The 16,781-nt window shown below is 31.3% G+C and overlaps 1 protein-coding gene and 1 non-coding gene across 3 annotated transcripts; both read right to left on the bottom strand.

Annotated features, from left to right (window-relative positions):
• Nucleotides 1–896: 896 nt before the first annotated feature.
• LOC134721661 (rRNA 2'-O-methyltransferase fibrillarin-like) lies at nt 897–15,430 on the bottom strand. 2 transcript variants are annotated; one of them, XR_010107903.1, is made up of 11 exons: nt 15,203–15,230; nt 13,760–13,936; nt 13,279–13,296; nt 12,813–12,872; nt 11,887–11,981; nt 10,670–10,840; nt 6,757–6,889; nt 5,111–5,223; nt 4,476–4,708; nt 2,866–3,011; nt 897–2,022 (listed from the first exon to the last, which is right to left on the bottom strand). XR_010107903.1 is itself a non-coding variant. In XM_063584798.1 (10 exons), the coding sequence occupies exons 1-10, from the start codon at nt 15,213–15,215 to the stop codon at nt 2,007–2,009; spliced, it is 942 nt and encodes a 313-aa protein (XP_063440868.1). In that variant the 5' UTR covers nt 15,216–15,430; the 3' UTR covers nt 897–2,006. The 2 variants fall into 2 exon arrangements, 1 of the variants encoding a protein (XP_063440868.1); XM_063584798.1 differs by lacking the exon at nt 4,476–4,708 and having other exon boundaries at nt 15,203–15,430.
• On the bottom strand, nt 8,272–8,343 carry LOC134724077 (small nucleolar RNA SNORD57). Its single transcript, XR_010108396.1, has one exon. It is a non-coding gene; the product is annotated as a small nucleolar RNA SNORD57 (small nucleolar RNA).
• Nucleotides 15,431–16,781: the final 1,351 nt, after the last annotated feature.

Below are 16,781 nucleotides of genomic sequence, written 5' to 3'. Positions count from 1 at the left end.
ATCTGTGTCCTTTGTTTAATATTCACATAGACCAAGGTGAGCGACATAGGCTCTTTAGAGCCTCTAGTTCGTGATTGTTTTGACCATTTATAAGGCTGTAACTACATGGTTGTTGGGTGCTATCCTTTTTTCATGAATTGTTTTGACCATTAATCAGGCTGTAACTACATGGTTGTTGGGTGCTATTCTTTTACGCGATTGTTTTGACCATTTATAAGGCTGTAACTACATGGTTGTTGGGTGCTATCCTTTTTTCATGAATTGTTTTGACCATTAATCAGGCTGTAACTACATGGTTGTTGGGTGCTATTCTTTTTTTCATGAATTGTTTTGACCATTAATCAGGCTGTAACTTCATGGTTGTTGGGTGCTATCCTTTTTTCATGAATTGTTTTTACCATTAATCAGGCTGCAACTACATGGTTGTTGGGTGCTATCCTTTTTTCATGAATTGTTTTGACCATTAATCAGGCTGTAACTACATGGTTGTTGGGTGCTATCCTTTTTTCATGATTGTTTTGACCATTATTATCAGGCTGTAACTACATGGTTGTTGGGCAATATCCTTTTTTCTTGAATTGTTTTGATTATTCAGGCTGTAGGTTTTCTCTTTTAAATCATTTTCCATTTTTTTTGGTGTCTGGCCTTACTCTTCTCTATGTTATGAGTTTTGCTCATTGGTAAAGGCTTATAGGTGCTTATGTTAACATGATTGGGTATATTGATACTATAGCAGCTAGGTAGATTCTATGTTAAGATTTGTTTCAGGAATAATTGTTAAATAATCCTGATATGATCAGCAGACTTATTTTACTACTTACTAACTCTTCTGGTTATAAAAGATAATCCTTCAGGCAAACATGCCATTAGAAGCATTTTGCTTAGAAAACAAGAGGTCAAATTGGTAAAATTTTATTCACAAGTTTTCTTTACATTTTATTGTGATGCATGATGATGATCAAACATTCTGGTTTTTCATAATTCATAATAAACTTAACAAATTTAATTTCTCAATAAAAACATTAAAGATTAATTCAAGTTTTGTATGCTGTATTAAAATACATTGTACACATTTTTACAATTATGACTTTTAAACCATTTCAAACTCTTGAACTCATCCTGATCGTTATGTTGTGTTTTTTTCCCACTTCCCTATATAGTTTATGTAAATACAAGCATAACACAATTGAAGTGTTAAGTTTGCATGGAAATATCAAGTCTTTAAGAAATAAGTCTCAATTGCTGTTTTAAAGTACAAATGTAAGTCCATCACTTCTACTACTGAAGCAGAGTCAAATTTAATATTCATACTTTAATGTTACAACCCCACATCATCTTACATGATAAATGTTCAATCCTGCAAATAAATTTATCATATTGCTGTTCCAATATATCATGATATATATAGCAAGATGCGAATTTATATACTAAAATAAATGATTGATGCATTTAAAAACTGAATGAAATAAGAACAAAATAATGAATAATATTCAACAATGAAGTAGTATATGTAGAGTAAAATTTCTAAAATGCACAAAAAAAGTGCAGTTTCTGATGATAAAAAAATTGAGAAAAAAATCTAGATTTCCACTCACTCAGTCTTGTAGATCATCTTTCTATTTGTGATAACTCTAAAAGATTCATTTTATCAAATAGATGAATTCATTCCAAAGTCCTTCCAAAAAAAATCTTTGAACGCTCAGTTTTTAGTAATGGTAAAATCACCATAAACACAATATATCAGACAAGTCAGTCATGTTGTACATGAATTCAAGTAGTAATAGTATGCATGTCTGGCATGTCTGTTATAGGAAATAAAATGGTATAGTAAAATTTTATTAGGTGTTTTGATGTATGTTCTTAAACAATACACATGAACACATGAGTCTGTACAGTAAGATCTTTTAACAGTACTGTCTTTTAAAAGTTCCTTTCTTAAACACAATTGATCTTGGTAAAGGTCTTCAGAATAGGACTTGTATTGTTTATATCTGTCGCTGTCATTATCATTTCTTTGGAGGTCTAAAAAGATAAATAAAATTTATGCATTAATTCATTAAAACTAACTTTGATTGAACAAAGACATTTTATATAACTAACAAATGTGTTTTTTTCCTTTATAGAATAACATTTAATTTCGTTAATTTAATAGAAATTTATCATCAATTAAGTCATGAAAGTACTATAAATCTTCAAAAATAAATTACTAGTATCACTCATGTTCAATTACATTGTTTATTTTGCAAATTCCATCTACTACAGAAAAATCATTTAAAAATTACTGTAAATTTCAACCACTTCAAAACATCGTCTTAAAGATTCCTGTCAACTGCAACCATTAGAGAACATTGATTTAAAGATTCCTGTCAATTACAACCAATAGTGAACATTGATATAAATATACCTGCCACTATATTAGTTCTAACCACTACAGAACATTGTTAAAGAAGCATTCTGAGAGTATTGCATTGTAATCTATAGACCCAAGCAGTTAAAAATTCATGTTCTAGAACTTAATCATTATGATAACTTGTCATAGTTAAAGTTATATGAAAAATATATATTTTCCCTAAAAAAAGGAAAATTGATGTTGCGTAAAATTTTCAGTGATGACCATAATTCTGCACAAAATCATCAGACCAGACCAAAATAAAAACTCAATCTGTAACTGTGCATGTTATTACTATATACCAAATATCAACTCGATTTCTTCAAGCATGAAGGAAAAAGTGTGAAAAACTGATATGCCTAACTGACAGTCTGTTTGACAGAAGACTTTCAAATCTTAATTCCTTTCGTCTTTGATGAAAATGGACTACTAAATCATTAAATTCTGACCACGTAAGAAAACTTTAAAAAACATACCTGTACATTCCAACCACTACAGCATGGTCTCTCTCGTAAGGCTCCAACGTTAACTGTTCCTGTGGTTTGATCTTCTCTGACTTCAACTTGTTTAATTCTCCTGCAAATACGGCTTCAGGTTCAGCTGTTGAGTCAATACAATTAGCCTTAAAAATAAAATGAATTGTTAAAATTGAGAATAACAAGAATGTGTCCTCAGTACACGAATGCCCCACTCGCACTATCATTTTCCATGTCCGATGGACCGTGAAATTGGGGTAAAAACTCTAGTTTGGCAAAAAAATTAGAAAGATCATATCATAGGGAACATGTGTACTAAGATTGAAGTCGATTGGACTTCAATTTCAGCAAAAACTACCTTGACCAAAAACTTTAACCTGGAGCGGGACAGACGGAGGAATGAACAGACGCACAGACCAGAAAACATAATGCCCCTCTACTATCGTAGGTGGGGCATAAAAATAAGGAATGTGCCAAAGAGACAACAACCCGACCATAGAGCAGACAACAGTTCTTTTTTTCAAATATAGCTTTCTATTTTCTTTTTTTTTCCGAAATGATTTGTAACCTATGAACAAACTATGTCAAATATACTGTCCACTTCTATGGTGTTCCCATAATCTACTAAATATAACATATTACAGCAATGTCGCTTCATTAATCTGTTTTTCTTATTTTTATTCATTTCAGTCCCTTTTCACACTCTTAACTTCTCTTAATTTAAGGATTTAATATAAAAAAAAAACAGGTAATTTACTTTTGATTCCTCATTCATGTAAGCTCGTTTGGAAACTGGACATACATGTATAATAACCATATACATGTATGGTGCTAAACTTAATAAAGGGCTGCACTTCAGCGCATGATACGCCCGTTGCTCTTTTAACGATGTGTTAGTTATTGTCCCAAAATTGGAAAATCCCCCTTTTTTTATGAATAAAGCCCCATTAATCCAAAACTTGAAATCTGAAATTTTTAAAAATTGAAAGGGAGCTTACATCAATAGATATAAACAATTCACTAAAGTTTCATGGACATTGGTGAAAGCCTTTTTGAGTTATTGTCCGAAGTGTTGAAAATCCCCCCTTTTTATGAATAAAGCCCCATGAATCCAAAACTTTAAATCTGAAATTAAAAAAAAACGAAAGGGAGCTTAAGTCAATAGATATTAACAATTCACTTAAGTTTCATGGAAATTGGTGAAAGTATTTTTGAGTTATTGTCTGAAGTGTTGAAAATCCCCCTTTTTTATGAATAAAGCCCCATAAAGCCAAAACTTAAAATTTGAAATTACAAAAAAATGAAAGGGAGCTTACGTCAATAGATATAAACAATTCACTTAAGTTTCATGGAAATTGGTGAAAGCGTTTTTGAGTTATTGTCCAAAGTGTGGACGACGGACGGACAGACAACGGTATACCATAATACGTCCCGTCTAAAAGACGGGCGTATAAAAATAAGAACTCTAGAGAATACCAAAATTCAGGTTTCAACATGACAGGATTTGTTTTCATTATTTTAGGCTCTAGACATTTGTGTCAGTCTTTGTCTAACAATACCTCTTATTTAAAGTAATACAGTATTAAAAGTGCTATATCTAAACAACATACCTTAACTTGGCACTCACAGATTCCAGCAATATAAACTATGACATTTTCCCCAAATCTTATTGTACTTATGCATGTTTATCAATGTATAGGAATACATTATGTATTTATAATTAAATATCATTGCATTTGTTGCTTATCAATATAGTCAGCTTTATTTAATCAACTTCTGCCCTAACATAATAGTTTTGGGGCATTGATTTTTTTGCATCATTTCGATATTGATAAGTTGGATGCTGAAATTACATAAAAAAAATCGGTCAAATTTACATAAAAAATTTACAATGAATTTAGTAAATAAACACACAAAAAAAAAACATTATTAGATTTGAAGTTAAAATTATCATCAGATATTTTCTCTTCATGTGTAAAAAATTCTGTTCAGAAAATGCATGGTTCTAATTTCAGAAAAGTTCATAATCTGTAAATTAAATAACTTTTCTAGCAAAGTTTTAAAATGTGTAATGTATCACTTAATGACATAAGTACTTTTCAACATATTATTCTACACGTTTGCGATTATTCAATATTCAAGGTCTAGAAAAAATGTTTATACTGTTTGTAAAGATTTGTACAACTATTGATTTTCTTCTGAAAGGTGGTAGCATAAAAAAAACTTTTTTGTAAACAAAATATACCTTGATTGAAATAACAATGTGACCAGTATTTTTGAGGAAATTGTGGGCATTGATGGCTACGATTCTGGCTTGGTCAGGCTGTGCTACATCAGCAAATATCGTATCTACCATACCTACAAATACAAATATATAGTTTACAAATCCAGAGTATTTACAATTCTAATCTTTGGTTGGTTGTACCACATTATAAACATATGGATTGATTGAATGATGTTTGTTTTAACATCCAGGAGTATTCTTTCTTTAAAAGAAATTATTCCTGTAAAGTTTGTGTATGAAAACATATGTGCAAGTATATAATTTATTTTTTCTTTGAAATTAAAGATCCAAAAAAGATGCATGAAATTAAGCATGATTTTAATTTTTTTTCATTAAGTATAAATACTATTTCCACTGACATGTTTGTGATATAATCATATAATTGACAAAAATCAATTAAAAAATTGTCATACATGTAACATTGATAATTTTAAGAGTGTCACAACCATCAACTTTCATGTGTGTGCACGTGGTGTAAATCTAAATATGGTGTTTTCCAGATTTTGTTGCTATAAAGATAATATTGCTTTCATTTTACAGTTTTGTGAATTTTAAGATTAAACATTGAATTATATCTAGCTAGGAAAATTATAGATAAGAGTTATCTTCCTTTATTCATGATTGTACATAAGATTCATACTAAGTGTTTTTGAAAAGTATGGGGGAGGGCAGGCCCATAGTTTTTTATCTGGAACAGAGTGATAAGCCTTGACAGATACAGCTAGTCAGTATTATAAGGGTTTTTATTTCATTTCAAGCAAAATTTACCCCAAGAACAGTTTAAAAAAAATATTTTGGCAAGTAAAACATCATTTCTGGTATGGATTTGAATAAAAGTCCAAAAGAACAAGTTAAGTTTTTCTGTGTAATAACTAATACATCAGTTTATGTTCTACTTACCAACCAACATCCTATATTTATGTGGATGTCTAGCGTCTTCTATGATAGGTATGATATTTGTTCTGTGTAATCACCAATACCTCAGTTTATGTTCTACTTACCAACCAACATCCTATATTTATGTGGATGTCTAGCGTCTTCTATGATAGGTATGATATTTGTTCTGTGTAATCACCAATACCTCAGTTTATGTTCTACTTACCAACCAACATCCTATATTTATGTGGATGTCTAGCGTCTTCTATGATAGGTATGATATTTGTTCTGTGTAATCACCAATACCTCAGTTTATGTTCTACTTACCAACCAACATCCTATATTTATGTGGATGTCTAGCGTCTTCTATGATAGGTATGATATTTGTTCTGTGTAATCACCAATACCTCAGTTTATGTTCTACTTACCAACCAACATCCTATATTTATGTGGATGTCTAGCGTCTTCTATGATAGGTATGATATTTGTTCTGTGTAATCACCAATACCTCAGTTTATGTTCTACTTACCAACCAACATCCTATATTTATGTGGATGTCTAGCATCTTTTATGATAGGTATGATATTTGTTCTGTGTAATCACCAATACCTCAGTTTATGTTCTACTTACCAACCAACATCCTATATTTATGTGGATGTCTAGCGTCTTCTATGATAGGTATGATATTTGTTCTGTGTAATCACCAATACCTCAGTTTATGTTCTACTTACCAACCAACATCCTATATTTATGTGGGTGTCTAGCATCTTCTATGATAGGTATGATATTTGTTCTCTTTTTAGCCACATTAATCAGATCTCTACCACTTCTGTGTGAAAACTCTACTGCATAAACCAAACCTTCCTGTAAAACAAACACAACATAAATAATGATAATCTGTCAAATGTGCTAAAAGATGTCTATTTGATTCAAATCAAAGACACTTTCTAGACTTTCTTACAATTTTATAATAATTAGTTTGATTTGTGGACCAAACTTTGTATTTTGGAGGGTTTAAAAGGCACTTCTTAAAATGTTTAACAATCTTATGAATTCTTTAGCCAAGAATACTGAAGTTGATGTGACCGCATTACATACAGTAACATTAAACCAAAACTTGAACCTTTTGTACAATGGACATTTCAATGTCTAATATTCAACAATGGACTTTCAGATAACAAGCCCACTAAATATATGTCGGTTTCCTGCTGCCAAGGCAAATAAATCAGGGTCGGTAGGACGGGATTTTTTTATTATTATTAATATTTTTCTTTTTTGCACTCCCTGCAGTTGTTTCAATGCCATGTTTGGTTAGGTTCCTGTACTCAAAAGTGTGTAAATCTCTACAAAGAAGCTTTATTTGACTTCTCCTTCAAGTGCCAACATTTTTTAAACCTTAATTGTAGCACATTTGTGCTGGGAGCAGCCATTTTTATATATTGGACATAGTATAATACATATCTGAAACCAAAAAACGATTTTTCCTCAGAATTTAAAAAGTAGAGTCAGGGGCATTGATCCAGGGTCGGTCGAAAGCAGGAAACAGACATATATTATTTGTTGGCCTAAATAGTATGCAAACAAATCTGTTCTTGTATTATACATGAAGGTTTCCTCAGTCTCATTAAATCAGTATTTTGCCCTCATTTTGTTCAGGCAAAGTGTGATATCATCATTGAAAACCTTAGCATAAATTCAGGTGTTTAATTAGGTCTTTGGTTTAATCTTCACAACTTAAACAATTTGTGAAAAGACATTTCATAATTTTTCACATCTGTCTAAACATTGTAAAATATTCAACTAGTGACTAAAAACATATTACTTATGAAAGACCATAGTGATTTAACAGTGTTGCTCTGTCATTATATCATTACAACTATTGATATTACACATTTTTCAGTAGTTATTCTTTTTATAACAATAACTTTTGATAGAAAAGTCAAATGCAAGGAACTATACTTTAACTTTTGCGCTTGTGTTGATGCAACTACATGAACAACCTCATGTTGTATGAGATCAGAGTTATTGAAAAAATCTGATCTATTTCAAATGTGGACTCATTTTTTAGCTTTTTTTCAAATTTTTTTTTTTTTAGATATGTTGGAAAATAAAACATTAGCACAAACTTTCATTGATAATTTCTTTTATTTCAGTCAAACTGGAGTAAGCTTCAACCCATTAAATTAAATTGTTTTTATGGCTTCATACCCCATATAAAGTAACTATTTTTGGAAAAGTGCCAAGTTTCCTCAGTCTCATTAAATCAGTGTTTTTGCCCTCATAGATATATCAGGCAAAGTATGATATCATCATTGGAAACTATTTCAATAGCCATTTGGTTTACGGTAACAAAGGGACAAACAATTCTCATGTTAACTGCTGAAGTTTAGAGATCAATGAAGTGTCGTAACAAAAGGAGAGGAAAAATTTGATATACACCTCTTAAATCATATGCAATGATATAAATATTATTTTTCTGTGTGTGTAATTTCGATTCTGATAGCAAGGTAGTGTTACAGTTCTAGTTAAATTAAAACAAAATCCAGAAAAAACAGTCTTAATTGGGAGATTAAAGTTTTCACAACTCTTTTGTAAGCTAAAGTTACTCTCAAAATGACCACACAGCCAACATGTGTACTATGTCCCCTTTATTTTAGTAGATCTATATCAATATTCATGGATTGAAGAAAGATTGTAATTTTGTTGATATTTGATTCTATTTTTTTCACATCTGCATACATTCAACAAGCCAAAAGAAAATATGTATATTGTAGACATATAGTCCAGTCAAACTAAGATTTAACCTCAAACTAATTGCAACAGAAAGTATTTTAGTTCTAATCTATAGCATTATGCCCTTTATATACACAGAAAAAAGTCCCATAAAATCTAACTTGAGGAAAACTCAAAATCAGCATTTTTAATTTCCTATGGAAATTAACATTGGAAGGGGAGATAACTCTTACAAAAATTAGTCTTTTTTGGTCAGTTTTTGGTTGCTTTTCTTGAAATTTATGAAAGGTATGATACTTTGATGGGGTTATAAGTTTGTATTTGACTAAATTATATAATCTTCTGCTCATGAAATGTACAAAACTGAAGTGTTGTGGGTAGTTTTCTTTTTTTCATGTATTTTTCAATAAAGAAATTGCAAATTTGAAATTCTTTGACCATTTTAAAAAAATAATGTGAAAATTTGGTATTGTTTATATCTGTATAATATATTTTTTCAGCAACTTACTTATCTAAAGAATCTTTTAACCACAAAAAGAAGAATACATGCTTAATTATTTTTATTAAATTTGAGATTCTTTACCTGGACATGTTGAAAATTTCAATAAATGGTCAACTAATGAATTACAAAATCTAGATTATAGCTTGATAAAAGATATGAAAACACCTTTAGAGTTGTTTGTTATACTCTAAAGACAGCTAAAAAATCAAGAATCAATACATTCTGATGAATAGGAGCTGGAAAGTTTTAATTTTGCATCAATTTTTATTGATATTTCTGCCTTCTTTGCAAGAGTTATCTCCCTTTTCAATGCAAATCTCTATAGGAATTTTAAATGGTGATTTTTTTAGTCTTCCTCAAGTTAGATTTTATGGGACTTTTTCCTGTGGATATTTAGGGTATAATGCTAAAGATTAGAACTTAAAAATCTTCTGTTGCAATTACTTTCGGGTTAGGGTCAAATTTATGCTAGATTGACTGGACTAATATAAATTTGTGGTTAACATAAACCAACGAAATTCGCAATAAATTTCAATCAACAATTTAATAATGTATCTACAATTTTATTTTTCCAGCAGATTCCATTTAGTGTGTAGCCTAAGGAAATATCTTTGGTTAGCTTGCTTGTTAGCTGAACCGTCAAGTCATTGTTAGATTAGGTAAACTACACTACATTAAGAATAGACTATCTTTCTTTTGGACTATGCTATTTAAAAAGGAGGGTAGTATACCTGACCAAATAATGTCTTCACAGTTTAGCTAACCATCAAGCTAGATATTACCTTTGGCTACACACTCATTGGAATCCATTGTAAGGGTATAGCCTTAAAATTTCCTCAGCCTCATTAAATCAGTGTTTTGCCCTCAGGTTTTCAGGCAATGTATGATAACATCATTGGAAATTTTTTTTAAACTCCAGATTTATATATATGTACTTAAAAAATGTCAAGAAATACTTTCCATCAAATATAAACAATGATCAAGTATGCAATGTTTATATTTCTGTTCGTAAAATCAAAATTATGGTTTTGTATGTTTACTTGTCATGTTAAAAGAAAGAAATAGTTGTGAACCAAAAAAGGTTCCAACAATAGACAATTTAAGGTTTCCTGCACTGTGTGGACAAGTTAAAACAAAGAAACCCCTATGCTGTAGTGTACTATTCCTGTACATACTGGTTTGTCCTGGATTGGAACACTTACTGGGCGGGCCTGAGACATGACTAACTGTGGTTCAAGAGGCTGCACCGAGGTCTTAAACTTGGAACCTGGGTTTTATGTGTATGTTGGATTGGAATACTTACTGGGCCTACAATATCTGAGACTTGACTGACTGTGGTTCCAGAGGCTGCACCGAGGTAAAAAAAATTGGACTCAGGTTTCACGTGTATGTTAGATGGTTATACTTACTGGGCCTACAATATCTGAGACATGACTAACTGTGGTACCAGAGGCTGCTCCGAGGTATAAAACTTTGGACCCTGGTTTTATGTGTATGTTGTCTACTCCACCCAATATGGCTGCTGCCAATTTAGATCTGAAAGGATTCCATGCTCTATACTCAATCTTCTTCTCTCCCTCCTGAAAGATACATTATAATTAGATTTAAATTAGGTAGCTTTTAATTCAAATATTTATTTGATAACCTATACTAGAAAGAGTGACTGAACTTTACCATTGCTTTACAAAAGTTTCAATTGATTATCCTGTAGAGATTATCCTATAGATTTTATCCTGAAATAATTATGTAACTTTTTTTTTGTGTGTTATGGTAGCTGTCTCATTGACATATATCCAGTATGTTCAACACCAACATTCATTCATACATATATACACGGTATAAAATTACATGATATGACACAAGTTTAAAAAATTGCACATCTTGCTACATATGAGATGAGGTACTGCCTCAGTCTCTCAGTCTGCACTGTATGCCACTAGTCTGGGGCCCCAGATTAGTAAAATTTCATTTGGACAAGCAAGTTTTTGCAAAACTTTGTTTGGATCAAGTTTTTTGTACAGACTGCTGCCCATTACCTTAATCTTCAACTCAAGTTTCAAAAACACTTTAATCATTAAACTAAACCCAAATTTAGCCTCTTAATACCATTAATTTTATGTCAATTTTAAATTTATTGTTTACTCTATACATGATATAGATTTTTTTCAGACACAGATTTCACATCTCCTTCACTCCAAAATACTTGAATCCTAAATCTTAACCAGAAGTAGACACATAGTTTTGATTATTGATTTGTAGCTGGTTGCCCTACAGCCAAAAATCCTGCACATTCATGCATGATGATATCTACATGATCTAGTATACACAATGTAAAAACATGACCTAGCTTTGACCAGGCCATAAAAAGAACAGGTTTATTTACCCTAACCCTACCTACCCAGAAAAAAGCTAACTACTCAAGTTCTTTTATTGTGCAGATTTAAAGAAGTTATTTCTTAATCAGATAGGCATGAAGACTAATAAACATCCACTACTTCAATTTCTTTTTTGGAAAAAAAAGGAAAGAAAATGCCTACCTACCTACCCACTGTCTTAACCTAAGGGTAGGGTATTAGGCAAATCAAAATATTTTCAAGTGTGGACCCAGTAAAACACAATTTTATACCTCTACAGATATTTTCTTCTCTCCATATACAGTTTCACCTGGAACCAAATTCAAGGTTACCAATGAATCTTCTTTTCCTCTAGCAATAAATACACCTACAAATTGAAACAAACAAATTATTACTGCAGGAAAACTTGAACAACATATACATTGGAGTATATTATGCACTCCTTCAGACAGTGTTCTACAACTTTGTAAGGATTTATCAATTTCTACTACATGTACAGTACTAAGTAGTATAATTAGTAAGAGCTTTACTTAAAAATAACAAGAAGACTTGTCATCATATAAAATATCAAATTTATTCTCAAACCTGTGAGTTAGTTATAAGATGAGAGCTGTGTACTGTCATAGCTAGGTTATATGATAATCCCATTTCCTAGTGTAACTTTTTTTGAAAGGAGTGCTCAAATATGAAGCATTGTTTCTTTTTTATGGTCAAGTATTGAATGTTTGAATAAAATTCACATCATCTGTCATTTAGTAAGGTAGCAATGGTATTTGCCTGGTCTTTCCCACAAATCAATTTTAGCAAATTGAAATATTTCAACATATATTCAATTTAAATCTTAAACCACTTTTATATTTCTACCCCTTCCACCTACTGAAATAATTAGTCAGGTAAAACTACCCATAATAATTAGTCAGGTGAAATTACCCTAATAATTAGTCATGTGAAACTACCCATAATAATTAGTCATGTGAAATTACCCATAAAAGGCACAACATATTGTTTGTCTAAATGATGTGGCGTAAAGCAATTACCAATCAATCAATGTTCGTCCCGACCATGCAGAACTTATCACATAATTTTTTCACTAGGAAGTGGTAAACCAGATTTGACTTTGCTTCCCTGAAAATTGGTTATATCTGAATTAGATGGCTGATTCCAACATTTTAGATTAATTATCCCTAAACGATCTTACCTTCGTGTCTGTGAGGTTCTACAACAACTTTCTTTCCACCAGCAAACCCTCCTCTGCCACCTACAATCATTAAATCAGCATACAATGTAGGACAAAATTTATAATTTTAAATTGTTTACATTGAAACCAGAAGTGTTACCTTTTAACTTAAAGAAACTGAAAACCCTTTTACTATGAAAGTACTGTAATTCGTGGGATACCATTCTTTAAGGTTTTTAATGGGTGGCTTTATTCACGAATTTTAGTGTAATGAAATATTACAATAATTCAATTCTTACCCAAATCAAGCCATGGAAAGATTCCCATATATATTTAGATTTGATATTAAATCTAGAGAGAAAATTGAATATCAACAAACTCTATATACAGCAATGTTTTTAGTTTGTAGTTGATTTGTTTTTGCCTAGTCAATTATGGCTATTGATCAGCAGTATATTACTGTTGCCTTTATTTATAACATATTTACCTCTTCCTCCACCTCTACCTACAAAAGAAAAAGGTTTCTCATTATTATCCATTGATTGCTAAGTGAATTAATTTAACTCAACACTTATACTAATCTAATATGGAATGAAAATTAACAAACATATGAAAATTTATAACATTGCAGAAAAATAATAAATTTATTTGAAAGAAATTTTTCTTTATATATTTTTTTCTTTCTTCCAAAAACAGCAAACAAAGCAAAGATCACATATTGTTTTCCAAGTATAAAAGCCTCGCAGTCACAATGAATCACAAATTTTACCTAGCCCCCAAAATTGACCAGTTTGTAGGTAATTTTGATAAGGTGACAAATGTTTGTTTTTATCCAATTCCTCAAAGGAAGTTAGCAATTGAATACTGTTAATATGATGACAGGAAAAATATATTCAAACCTCAAATTGAAAAGCAAAATTGGTTTATGATATTATTGAGCAAAATTTTCGACTAAAAGTATGTATTACCTCCTCTACCACCTCTGAATCCACCTCCACGTCCTCCTCGGTCACCACCACCTCTTCCACCTCTAAAACCACCACCTCGTCCTCCCCTGTCACCACCACCTCTGCCTCCTCTGAAGCCACCACGTCCACCTCCTCGATCACCGCCTCCTCTACCACGACCTCCTCTTGGTGAAAATGCTAGAAAGAAATCAGATTATCACATTTTCAGTCAATGGTTTAATAATGATAGACTTGTCTTTTTTAATAAATGTCAGAAAAATTGCAGAATGCTCAAACATGTTAACATTTTTTTCTGTTTTACTCTTTACTTGAAATCAATGTAGACAAGTAAAATCATATCTTAAATTTAAACAATTTCACGTACTAAATACTCATGCAAAGTTACTTTTGGAGTTTTGAGAGCAAATCAACATATTAAAACAAAATAAATATTAACCCACCCAAAATGGAATCATAGCTTTATTATTTCTTTTGGATATTTGTGGAAATATTTTACATCAATAAGCACAAAAAAGGTAGGACTTTGTAACTTTGTAAAAATTTCTAACTGGCAATGAAAATAATGAAAATTTCATGTCAATTTTTAGTGTCAAAGTCCCCCCCCCCCCACAAAAAAAAATTTGCTCTCAAACTCCAGACGTAAAATATGGCTTCAGCGTTGACATCTCAGGAAGGCATCCTAGAAAAAAATTAAAATAGCCTTGGCCTTGCTAGACATCATCATTATTTGGACTATTGTACAAATGTAACTAGAGGTATAACGTGCTGGGAGATGTTTAAATGTAGGTTTTCATTAAAAACAATGTTCAAGTAAATAAGGCTGAAACATATGTACATTAGTTGCAGAAAAGTTTTCAAAGACCACAACCTGTGGTAAAATTTTTCAGTCAAGGCTTCAATCTTCTTTTAAAATTGAAGTAATCTGTGTTTATTTTATTTTTTCTTTGACTTTTTTTTTTAAATAAGACCATTCTTTTAGACAATTGTTCAATATATCATCAATTCTACCCTTTTCAGATAAAAAGACCGATTTTGTTGGTCTGACTCTTTTCTACAAAAAGCAAAATAACCCCTCGTCGGCTCGTGTGAGCAAGGATTTGTATAGTTACATCTAACTATACAAATCCTTGGTGTGAGCGACAATTAATCTTTTCTATATAACGTCTTTATTCACATTTAGCGACATGCATTAAATGTAATATAAAACAGAAATATAAAATCTACAGTTTGTAATAAAACTGCTTAAAATCTTTAACATGTTTAACATTTGAAACCACGTGGTGATGAGCCCCCCTTTTTTCATTTTTCCAAATCCTATTGAAACAGTGAACACTATGACAAATTCGCATGTTTTTAAAGGTTGCCACTGCCAAAGTTATGATTATGCAGTTTCGAATCAAGGTGCAAGAATACATTTGTGCTGAATTGTTAACTAATTCGTACCTGGAAATCCCATTTTGATAGCACGTGTTCGTCGTTGTTGTCGTTTAGTCTACCCAGAATGCATTTGAAAAGCTGTTTCCGCCTGGACGGAGTCGGCAAGCCCCGAGTGTTTTCGCTACAAAATAGTGAACGGAATTGGCCGAGTATTGACGAGTGTCTGGATGAAACTTTGTCTAAACCATTACAATTCATAACCGACCAAGGGTTACAACGTACCTTGAATAAACGACGCCTTTGATGGGATGCTAACTAAATTTGATTATAATTAGACACTACTAAATCATAAACATCGTCATTTTAAAATTAAACAGAAACTTAGGTTTTCATCTCCCTCAGGGAAAGTTGACCTTTGATGAATTTGGCTGTTTTTGTAGACAATATTTTATTGGCACAAACGCATTTCAAGAGTAACAATAAATGGTAATGACCGAATGGTTAAACAATTTACATGGTAGTAAAATACAAACATATATAGACCTATATGTGAATAAAAAGATTAAAGGTATAATAAAAAATCTAATTGCAATAATTTTAAAAAAGATTTTATATCATGGATCATGAATATTCCATATCCTTTTGGTTTTTTTATTAAATAAATAATGCTTCATTCATAGTACTTTTCTCTTATAATTTGCTGCTATAACTGGTTATATGTTTTGAAGTGCTTTATATATGCTTTGAATAAGTTAGGAATATATAGTTAGGAATCTGATGTTCAGTAGTTGTCCGGTTTGTTGATGTGGTTTATAAGTGTTTCTCATTTCTTTTTTCTTTTTTTTAAATAGATTAAACCGTTTATTTTTCCGTTTGAAACGGCGTTTTACGTTTCCGCAAATTGACATTACTTTTCCGCGAAAAAAAGATGACGTTTCCGGAAAAAAAAGTTTACGTTTCCGCAAATAAATATATTACTTTTCCGGAAAAAAGTAACGATTCCGTAAAAAAAAAATCAATCATTACTTTTCCGCAAATAATTAAGGTTCATGTGGACCCTATGGCTAAAATGGCCGTATTATCACCTCAAAATTTACTCTGAGTACAGACAAATCAGCGCATCTGTAAAAAAAATTCAGGCATAGCATGCCCTAGATAAATGAATTTTAAGTATGTTTTATGTTTTAGAAAAATAAAAACTTACCAGGATTTTGCCGTGCACTTTTTTTCATTCCTACAGAAGGTGCCAAAATAAACTAAGTTGGGAAACTGGTTTGAGAACTTCCCCACAGGTAATAATTAAAGTGAGCATTTTTAATTGACATGGACATTAGATGGACAATAGATACCTGACAATAATTGGTTATTTAAACTGTGTACCTGAGTGGACCATATCAAGGTAAACTCAACTGTTTGTTAATTTTATCATCTTCTGCAGAGACGAAAAAAAGTGTACGGCAAAATCCAGTTAAGTTATGAATTTTCTAAATCATACAATGCATTTGAATTCTATTTATCTTGGGCATGTATGGCACGCCTGAACCACTTTTATAGATAATCCTAAATGATCTCAGATAAACCAGGATTTTCTCAGATAAAGTAGGATTATCTCATTTTTTTACATTAAGCTCAGATAAACCGGGAT

The sequence above is a fragment of the Mytilus trossulus genome, chromosome 6, assembly GCF_036588685.1.
Source record: "Mytilus trossulus isolate FHL-02 chromosome 6, PNRI_Mtr1.1.1.hap1, whole genome shotgun sequence".
Classification (NCBI taxonomy): Eukaryota; Metazoa; Mollusca; class Bivalvia; order Mytilida; family Mytilidae; genus Mytilus; species Mytilus trossulus.
The sequence above is the reverse complement of the archived record's forward strand: the minus strand, read 5'-3'. Positions and strand labels throughout refer to the sequence as shown.